The sequence below is a fragment of the Sphaeroforma arctica genome (genome assembly GCF_001186125.1).
Source record: "Sphaeroforma arctica JP610 unplaced genomic scaffold supercont1.562, whole genome shotgun sequence".
NCBI lineage: Eukaryota > Ichthyosporea > Ichthyophonida > Sphaeroforma > Sphaeroforma arctica.
Window position 1 is genome coordinate 38,320 of NW_014039996.1, and position 10,304 is coordinate 48,623.

At 41.3% G+C, this 10,304-nt stretch overlaps 2 protein-coding genes across 2 annotated transcripts; both read right to left on the minus strand.

The window, feature by feature from the left end:
• Nucleotides 1-60: 60 nt before the first annotated feature.
• On the minus strand, nucleotides 61-1,068 carry SARC_07249 (hypothetical protein; the record flags this gene model as incomplete). Its single annotated transcript, XM_014298819.1, has 2 exons — nucleotides 209-1,068; nucleotides 61-143 (listed from the first exon to the last, which is right to left on the minus strand). Exons 1-2 carry the CDS (start codon nucleotides 1,035-1,037, stop codon nucleotides 61-63), a joined length of 912 nt encoding a protein of 303 aa, XP_014154294.1. The 5' UTR covers nucleotides 1,038-1,068.
• A 3,531-nt stretch (nucleotides 1,069-4,599) lies between these two features.
• SARC_07250 (hypothetical protein) lies at nucleotides 4,600-9,780 on the minus strand. The gene is made up of 7 exons (XM_014298820.1): nucleotides 9,152-9,780; nucleotides 7,769-7,983; nucleotides 7,068-7,306; nucleotides 6,450-6,763; nucleotides 5,533-5,806; nucleotides 4,954-5,112; nucleotides 4,600-4,765 (listed from the first exon to the last, which is right to left on the minus strand). The coding sequence occupies exons 1-7, from the start codon at nucleotides 9,559-9,561 to the stop codon at nucleotides 4,625-4,627; spliced, it is 1,752 nt and encodes a 583-aa protein (XP_014154295.1). The 5' UTR covers nucleotides 9,562-9,780; the 3' UTR covers nucleotides 4,600-4,624.
• Nucleotides 9,781-10,304: the final 524 nt, after the last annotated feature.

Genomic DNA, 10,304 nt, shown 5'->3' on the forward strand with positions numbered 1-10,304 from the left:
AACAACCTCCGCGCTATAGACATTTTATGTTTATAACATACCAGCCGTCCCTGCTTGCTATCACTTGCTGCGATCACCCTGGCGAGCACAGTCACCAGTCCCGGCATTATCCTCGACACCACCTCGACCCCATCGCCATAACCCTTCAGTAGCATGCATGTGACTTCCTTCAGTGCACGCAGAGTACACTCTTTGAGGCGACGGTTACGTTGTCCCACCTCAACATATGCCAGTAACACGGCGATGATATACGATATCAGAATATTGTGCTCGTTGTTTTGCTGGATACTATTGTTCGTTTGGGGGCGGGATCCTGGCCTCGGAATTCCTTTCATGTCTCCACTAAGATCATGTGGTCTATTTTGGGTATTGTTCTGTTCAAATAACACTACCACACTACTTCCTCGTGATTGTACGTCTTTCGTGTGATTATCCATCTCAGTCTGATTTTCCATTCGCATAAGTCCAAAGTAGCCTTCTAAACACTCTACGGCCATCTGCACAACCTCATCGGCCTTTTCATGAGACCTGTGTGGAGCTTGGCTGCTTGTGTTAGTATATCGCACCATATGTGTAGGTGCTGCTATCCTCGCCAGAACTGTGAGTACCCGCGCATATGACTCATGTCTCGCTGTGGCTGTAGCGGAAGAACAAAACTCACTACTAGAATGTTCACATCTAGACTGTTGAAGGTCATGTTCCGGTTGATACCCCAGCTCTTGTTTATTAGTCCCATTCAAACCACTCAGTAACGCAAGCAAACACCCTAGAACAGCCAGCAACTCACGTTCCGTTGCTGTATTCTCGTGTCTCTCTAAGTAACTCACACACGCCAGCTGTACACTCTCTTTAACACTCGTGTGCTTCAGTACATGTGCTTGTACAGGCTTCTGAGTGAGTGTGTGCAACTCGTTTGTGATAGCATTGAAGATATGTGGAGTGGGTTCTTCGATTGCTGATATGCACAGAGAGAGCAGTGGTGCCACTAATAAGCTGGGTAGGGGTTCAGCCTGTGGGGGTGACGTGGAAGCCATCATGCCAGACCTAGAAATCCTTTAAAGGGTTCACGCCTCGAGATATGAATGCATATAAGTTCCCATACAACGAGACAGTAGGAGAAGTATTAAGACTAAATAAATCACTAGTCTGACCTGCGTACATAGTACTTACCAGTGTGGTAAGTCAAGCAACAAGAGACTTGTATTCGAATGGTGCACACTTGAGAGCGAAACCACTTGAAGGCGGCTATAGTGTACACTGATGAATCGATGCGACAATCGACATACGCTCAGGCAGTGGGCACTCAAACTCACGAGTCACGAGTCTCATACTGCCTGATGACCTGATCACTGTCAGTCAGCACATAATTTTACAAAACACATTATTACGTCAGCAGAATACAATTTGGCATATTTGTAAATATGTCCGCCAAAACAGACGATTTTGATTAGGTGCCAAGTTTGGCGCCAAGATTGCCAATTTGCTGATCAAGACGATAAGCAAAAGCCGGGGGAGTGTGGACTGTGGAGCCTTGGAGGTGATATGTACAAGAATTCTGGATGCAAGCCAGCAAGGTAGTTTAATTTCGAATCCTATCATAGTTAATTCAATAGAGATAGTTCATCTATACAACAGGATATTGGAGATTCTCGGGATATCTATATCACGATTTGCCAGTAAAGTATCCTACTTTGCCTTCCAATTCTAATTGATTGAATTCCTGAGGCATGAACCCACTAAGTCTACGATCTACCAGAACCTTGAAGCCTTCCTGCCTTTTGTTGATTATACCATACTTTCTCCACCAAGAAGAGGTTTGTTGGAGAAAAGTGCCGGCGAGCGGCAGGTCACGTAGACACATATATCGTAGTGTGGGACAGCAACTGAACATCTCTGTGGATGAAATGGCATCGACAAGCATACTAAGCGCAATCGGTCGCCCGAAGTGTCCGTTGTGTACCCCCCATATCAGCCCAGCCAACGTATTCAGACTGCACTGACGCGGAAGTCTGCACATTCGACTGCCGTTGAGTGTTAAGGTCTCTAAGGTAGACGAACAGAATCTGTCCGTGAGAAATTTGACTGTGAGTGAAAAAACTTTGGGAAAACAGGTTGCTAAAACCCCTGGCTCTACTGTGCCATTTTCAAGTATAAGACTTCGGACGGTTGGACTGCATGTGTGCTCGCTCCATTTCGTCACCTGTAGCTCGTGTATTCTAGCATACTTCAAAGCACTGGGATGCGTGACATCGTATACACGTAGTTTTTGCAAAACATCGCTTGTTAGGTCTTCATTTAAGCTGTGACTCCATAGGCATAATATTCGTAGCTTGGGGCATCCCCGCAACAATGCTTGCACGCTTGGAGTAGTACCACCAACGATTCGTACCAAACTCGATGAAGTGATACTGGGTATGGTATTCTCGCGAAGACTATGTGACGTCAGAACGATCTCAGCCAGATTTCGATATACGTCAGGCGGAAGATCCCAAGTATACAATTGCAATTTCTGCAGACTGGGCCAAAGTTCAAAGAGGGTGATGCTGAGACTACCGGACCCCTGATGACTAACGAATTTGCATTTGATACTCTTCAAATTTGGGAGTACTCGTGCAAGACGCTCAGGCTTGCTTACAAAATTGGATCTGCACACAGTCCATTTTTCCAGACATGGGAACGACCGTGCAAATGTGATGGCATCTCTGCAAGATTTTCTATACAGATACCCTCTTGGCTGGAACACTGATAACGGCAATTTCTTGTACATGGATTGATCGCTTGCGATGGCATCGAATTCCTTGCATACAAGCTTGCATTGCAGGAGTGTATATGTCGACAAGTGTGAAAGAATTTTCATAACTATATCTCGCGGAACGGTGACTCCGTTAAGCCTCACGGCATAATCATCTTTTGCTTTGGTTGGATACATCATGCGCTAATGGATTGTTGCTGACGGCGACTGAGCTTTATATATAAAGGCCGTGGATGACAGCCATAGACTACGTTTAAAAAAATTCGATTTTGACCCTCTTCAATTCTAAAGTAATTTAATTGAAGAAGACAGTACATGTGCATTTTTTTAGAGGCTGAATAAAAAAATTCGGACAATGAAACGAATACTATTTAAATTTAGTAGTCAGAGGGATTTTATTATGAATAGATCGGAAATGCGTATCTAAGGCAGATTTTGATGGCATGCATCAGGGAACAATTGAGGACCGCGCCGTAGCGGCGTTAGAGCTGCAGGTGAATAATAAACGAATATCTCAGTGTGTATAATTTATATACAACAGAAATCGGCACCAATTCTATGCGCTGCTGAATGATTGAAGATAGTTTTACCCGACATATTTGCGGGTAAAGTTTGTCGAAGTGTACTTGAATACATACGCAAATAGCTCGGATTCGATAAACGCCTGAAATATCTTTAAATAAACAATTCAGCAATGAAAAGAATGCTAAATAGAGAAGTCAAATATTTACGATTAAATGGGAAATAGGCATCCACGGTAAATTTCGATGACACGTGGTTACTGCGTTGTAAAGTTGAAGGTGAAAAAGAAACTAGTATCATATGTCATTGTGCATTTAAACGGTATTAATCAACGTCAGAAAATCTCCTCAATTCTATGCACTGCTGAACGATTGAATATAGTTTAACCTGTTATTATTTGCACTTGGAGTATGTCGAGGTGTACTTGGATACATACGTAGTTCAGCTTTGATAAATACCTGAAATATCTCTGAATGCTATTGTCCGAGTAAAAGGGTGATTCTTCAGGTTGAAATGCGCAGTGGATGTGGTGTACTAAGTTTTGATCAACACTTAATAGGAAATTTGAATGTCGTTGTCTGAGTGACGGAGGATTTTTCACGATGAACTTTTTTTACCTCGAAATATAACACTTTTTACTGAGATATATTTAGTAACTAATTTCCAATCTTGTGCTGTAATCTCCATACTTTCTAATGTGACCAAATTTGCGGATTCAAATATGCCAATCTCTTCCACAACCTTGTCTTACCCTGAGAACAACACCCCTGATTCCTCGATTTTTTAATGCATTTGTAGCTGCCGACAGTAGGTATTTTGCCAGAATCACGTTTTAGGTCGATCAAGTTGCTTGCACATGTGAATACGGAATATGACTTGGTCTTGACTCCCTGGATTTAGTGCCAATCGTACTCGCCCCTAAACTTGAGAGAAAACAAACGTCAGGATATTAACTGCTTCAAATATTTAAAAACATAATTTGAAAAACACGTTCATAGCGTCTCTGCTACCAATATGCTAGAATATACCAGATTTGACAGAATGGCTCTAAGCCTTTGTTCACCTTTGTACATCGTATCACATGTTACACACTTCCAATGCCTTTATGCATTAATTGATTCTCCGTATCAACTTTTATTATTGCATCTCGCATTAGGCAAACTTCGTCAAATCTGTGGCCTTAAAAACTAATCCATCACCATATAGATATCGGGTAGGATTGTAATAAGACCAGGCCACTACACCGGAGAGATCTAGAACACTTTTTTTTACGATGAGGTGAGATGCATGTACAATACCCGACACGGTCACTTTGTACTCGAATAGCTCAATAACTTTTGACTTTATTATTTATTCACTATCTGAGTCTGCGGCCTTCCTCTTTTTGCTTTTCTTGACCTTTTTACTTTTCTTGCTGCTTTGTTTGCTGCTCTTCTTGCTGGCTTTTGATTCGGTTGCTGTGTCATCCGTCTCGCTCTTTGCCGTTGATGACTGGATGTGAAGTTATTAAAGTTATTATGAGAATCCGTGGAGGGGACGACGAACAAAGCTAACTTGGGAAGTTTCCCATGATCAACGCTAAAATACAGTACAAAGCACAGGAATGGGCTGGGCATTACGGACTTGGGTACCAGACATTTGCTACGGATATAAACATATACCCCATAGTATTGAAATACCTCGACGGTCTTGATAGCGCCCAGTGACCGCGCCTTAGGAATGCCATGCTGTAGTAATACTTGTGCATTGCATGCAATCGCTTCGTCACGTTTCAGCACAATCACCTCGTCGTACTCGAAGTCCAGCTTGATGTAATCGTCCTTGCACTCGTCATACAGCTATCGAAATAAGAGTAGATAGACAGTGTACAGAATAAGAATAGGGTTGATGTGGCTATGCTTTTACAACCATGGAATAGCGAGTATCGAGTCATGACCACTGACGGACTGAAGTTTTGAGGTCACTCTTTCAAAACATTGCGAGTACATAAATATATATATACACAACGCATATATACAACTTTGCAGTTATTCGTCCAATCCTCATGTTTATTGCGTAAGAATAAGGCGCACTATCGATTGTGACATACAGCACACTACTTGATGCAATGCGGCAATGCGATGACAGGTGCTTCCATGGGAACGAGCATGCATGCACACAAAAACATATAAGAGGAAATGAAAGTGCCAAGTCTCCGACTGAGAGGAAGCGCATCAACCTATACGAACACACATGATTACAAGTTAGCTATAACCCACCTTAGCGAGGTGCGGTAAATTCCGAACGGAGGTACCATTGATCCTCAGCAGTTGTGTGTTCAACAGGTACTGACAGCCAACATTGACCTGGCAATCCAAACTCTGTGAGAGAACAACCACTTGCTCGTCCTTGAAGGTCTTGCGTCCGTGCAACACTCTGTCGAGTAGCTTCACGGGTGCGTGTTCCTGGAAGTCTTCACCAAACTCTGCACGAAGATACGGCTCGCTGAGACAGACAAACACTAACCCGGCGGCTACGATGTATTCCGGCATTCTGTGGCGTTGTTGTGAATACGTAGAAGCAAACGATCAGTGGGATGCCACGATGGGTTTTGGTAAGGAAAGTGGGTTCACTATACTTTAGTATCTGGTATACGCATGTGCCCTATTTGGATGCGTAGAGGTGTATGTTAGGTGCCCAAAACTACATCTTGATTTCACAGTATAAACATAAAGTGGTGAAATCAAGTAACAATAAGCATATGAATGTGCTAACAAAATGTACTCGCTTCTTCAGCCCCACTACTAAACTCGAGAAGTGATGTTCGTATGGCGCCTGAACGACAAGCGAGAGTGTCTTGTACATTACCAAGCTAGATAAGAAGTGTAGCCCTGTCCTCCACATAAATCAAACACTACATATACAGATATGCACTTACGACATCGACAAACATATACATAAATCTTCAAAAACACAGTACAAAGGAGAATTTAACCACCTGTGCAGAGGAGAGGTATCTAAATCGAGTACAATGGATAAGTGCGCTTGTGATATACATGAAAAATTAGAGAATATGTATGAGGCAAGCTACGCCGAATGATGAGCGCACAGCTATCTCCGACAATTGGCAAAATGCGACACACTCAAGCCGTGCACACACGTCTATATAAATACACACCATGCAGAAGCAACTCACCTTCTGTGCTCCCTCATTGGCACAAGGAGGGGTGTCTGAATCGTGCCCAGCGGATATGTGAGCTTGTGCAGTGAGTTGTCTCGCCAGATGGTGAGTGTACAGTTATCCCCAACAAACTTCAGTGATTTGAGGTAGTTGAAGGATATTCTCTCTCCAGCTCTATACGCCACCGTTCCATCGTTAGCAATGCCGTGGTCATCAAACATGGTGATGACATCCCCCTTCCTCAAACCCGCTTTGGTATTCGCCTCGGATAACGGGTCAACCCATTTAACTAGTATACCGGTTTGTGGACCCATTTTCATAAATTGGCGCTGTTTAGTCGGTATACAGTGCGTGTGGTCAGTGATAAGGTCTAAAACGATACTATAACGCTAGAAAACGTTAAGGAATGTTTTCCTGGCCCGCGAAAGCAAAAGCAGACAAATCCAGGCCACCATTTCAATAAACTGTACAGTAGCAAAATCAAATTCATAGCTCAACTCGAATCCCATGTTAAGCGGACCGAGCCAAGCCCTAAGGTTTTACGCACAATTCGGCGATAAAAGCTACGCATAATAGCTTTGAGGAAATACAATCTATCACCCTGAAGGTCTACAGCATACATATACGACACACCAAAGACGGATTCTCCATTCCCTGCCACTCAAAGCCGGTACTGCAGAAGCCTGTGTAGCACTTGTTCTTCTTGTAATCATCCAGGAAGTGCATCACCACTATCCACGGGATAATGTATCCTATGTTCTCAGCCTCGGCTGAGTTGAGACTCTGGAAAGCTACACCCACACACTGCCACGCCGCATTGAGGACGGGCCCACCGGAGTTACCGGAGTTTATGGCTGCGTCTATCTGAACACCTGTAGCAACACCAAGAAAAATGTTGATATAAATAGAGTGCTTGGGTAAAAATAAAACAGTTGAGAAGTGTTGGCACAGATATAGCACCTCGCGTCAGATATCAAAGGGCTTTCTGGTATAGAATATCATTCATGTAATGTACATACACGATGTCAGCGGTTGATAGGTAGCGAATTACGGCAAACGGCCGATATGTCTATCTAATCTATCTAACCATTGTTGAAACATGCAAGCCATAAAACTGCATAGGTGATATACTCATCAGGCACACACCTCGTAACTCAGTGCAGGGTCGGCAGTAGGGCTCCTTTTCACAAGATACATTAAGCAACCGAGACAATATATATGTATATATACATACATATATACATATATATATATATATATACATTGGCATGCACACTTCAATATACAAATAAATACAGTTGTATTCATATATGCATATACAGTTAGGAACTCACCTAGTAACTCAGCCTGGGAATGACAGTACGGCTGCATCTCGACACGGGACACAACACCACTGGTCACCGAAATATTCTCACCACCGATGGGAAACCCCACTACAGTCACTGGATCTTGTAATGATGGCAACGCCCCGGGTTCAAGAGGCGAAGAGAAGCTCCAGAAACTGTCATCGTCGACGGTGAGCAGCGCCAAATCGCATTCGTTGCCAATACTATAGGGTAATGGATGTCCATATGAAAGCCAGCGGTATGTATATTATGACAAATTACCAATATGCCAGCTCCTAAAACCAATGCACGTGTCTTGGATCAAACACGCTGCTGTTGCCTGGTATGAAAGTCGGGTGCGTGATTGAAGCTAAGATACAATTAAGTGCGGCTAATTCTAAAATTCGTACATCGTGACTATCAACTCTACTTTTCAACCTCTTGCTTAATTGAGTAGACTGTCGTGGATAATGACGTCTTGCTTAACATATGGCTACATCATGGATGTATCAACTAGCTGATGACATTCGATTCCTTGCAGTAATCAATGCAATTAAACTGTCTTATCGGACGGCTACACGCATACACACATATTATATATATATATGTGTATGTATGTATATATAAATATACATATATATATATACAGACACAAGACATATACATAAATATATATATATACTAATCGGACGGCTACACACATACACAAAATCATATATGTATATATATATATAAATATATATATATATAAGTGTGTGTATGTATGTATGATTAGACATACATACATACTTACACACACATATATATGTATGTATGTATGTATGTATGTATATCTAATCATACATACATACACACACACACATATATATACATACATACATACATATATATATATATATGCATACACACAGGCACACACACACACATATATATAAATACATATTCATATAAACGGGTATACATATATATACATAAATATATGTATACATATATATTATAATATATATATATATATAGATGTACATATATATATATATATATCAACTTGTATGTATGCATGTATGTCTGAACGCATGTATGTATGTATATCTGAACGCATGTGCGGATGTATGTACGTATGTATGTATGCGTGAGTGAGGTGAGTGAGAGTATTAGTGAGTGAGAGTATTAGTAGGTGAGTATATATATATATATATATGTGTGTATATTTATATAGATATACATATATTGGTATAGGTATAGATATATATATATATATATGCATACACACACACACAACACACACACACACACATATATATATACATATACATATACGTACATAGATACATAGATACATACATATACATATATATATATATATATATATATGCATATATGCACTGAGCATACCTTAGAACCCTGGCCAGGTGCTTCTGATCAGACCCTCTTTTCTTGATCTTCACTACTGTGTGATTCTCCACACTGTGTGCATTTGTGAGTATCAGTCGTCCCGCAATCACAAATCCACTACTTGTGCTGTAATTCTGTCGTTTCATCTGCCATGGCAGACTGTAGTTTGGGTCACAATGTGTACAATATATCTTCACGATAGAATCCAATGTGTTTCGCGATATACCAGCGCCTATTTCCTCGTCACTGGAATCTGCACCCGCATCGAGTATTCCATTGTATGTCGACACGTGTGGCTCTACATCGGTATGTGTTTGCGCAGCAACCAAAGCTAGTTCCGCTTTCTTCTTGTTGTTGCGTACTTTCTCCACGGATCTCTTAGAGTGCTTGTGTTTCTTGAGCTCAGGCATAGTGGGTGTTGTATATACGTCTACTTGTCGATCTGTAGTGAGCGTGTATACGAGTAGTGTTTATTCTGTATGTATAAATATTTACGTTGTCTATTGTAAATTCCCATAAATATATGTGTCTGTACTTATGATGTGTACGTTGCACCATGCACTTTGCAGAGGTTATCGCTACCTATTTACTTATGATGTGTACGTTGCACCATGCACTTTGCAGAGGTTATCGCTACCTTTTTACTTATGATGTGTACGTTGCACCTTGCACTTGCAGAGGTTATCGCTACTTTGCGTTTCATTGGATTTCGAAACCACACGTGGTTCAGAAAACGATGAGTAAAAAAAAACAATAAAATAGAAATGAGACCCAAACCAGAACTCCAGAAGCACGCTTCTCAACCACTGACAACCAGATCAGCTCTAATAAGCGGGAGAGAGGGTAAATACATGTAAAGAATGGGATTATGAGATACCAACGCACAATTAGATAATCAATAGACCTATACTGCAACGCTAAGTACGAGACACTCATGTCGAAACGAACAGTCAATAGGATAGGTCACTTTTCAAGCCACGATTCAGTCTAAATGTCTAGAACCTGTATCAGCACACAATAATGTATTGGACTGATAAGTATATATTCATGTACGTATGTAAGTACCTATCTATATATGTATGCTTGTATGTATGTATGTATGTATGTATGTTTGTAGGTTTGTATGTATGTATATGTATATGTATATGTATAT

Excerpts from the sequence above, each read along its gene's own strand:
- SARC_07250 (XM_014298820.1), bottom strand. The coding sequence starts at position 9,561 with ATGCCTGAGCTCAAGAAACACAAGCACTCTAAGAGATCCGTGGAGAAA. Across the intron at positions 6,764-7,067 it reads GAATGGAGAATCCGTCTTTG|CGCCAATTTATGAAAATGGG; the intron begins GTGTGTCGTATA and ends CCGACTAAACAG. Across the intron at positions 5,113-5,532 it reads ATTTACCGCACCTCGCTAAG|CTGTATGACGAGTGCAAGGA; the intron begins GTGGGTTATAGC and ends TTATTTCGATAG.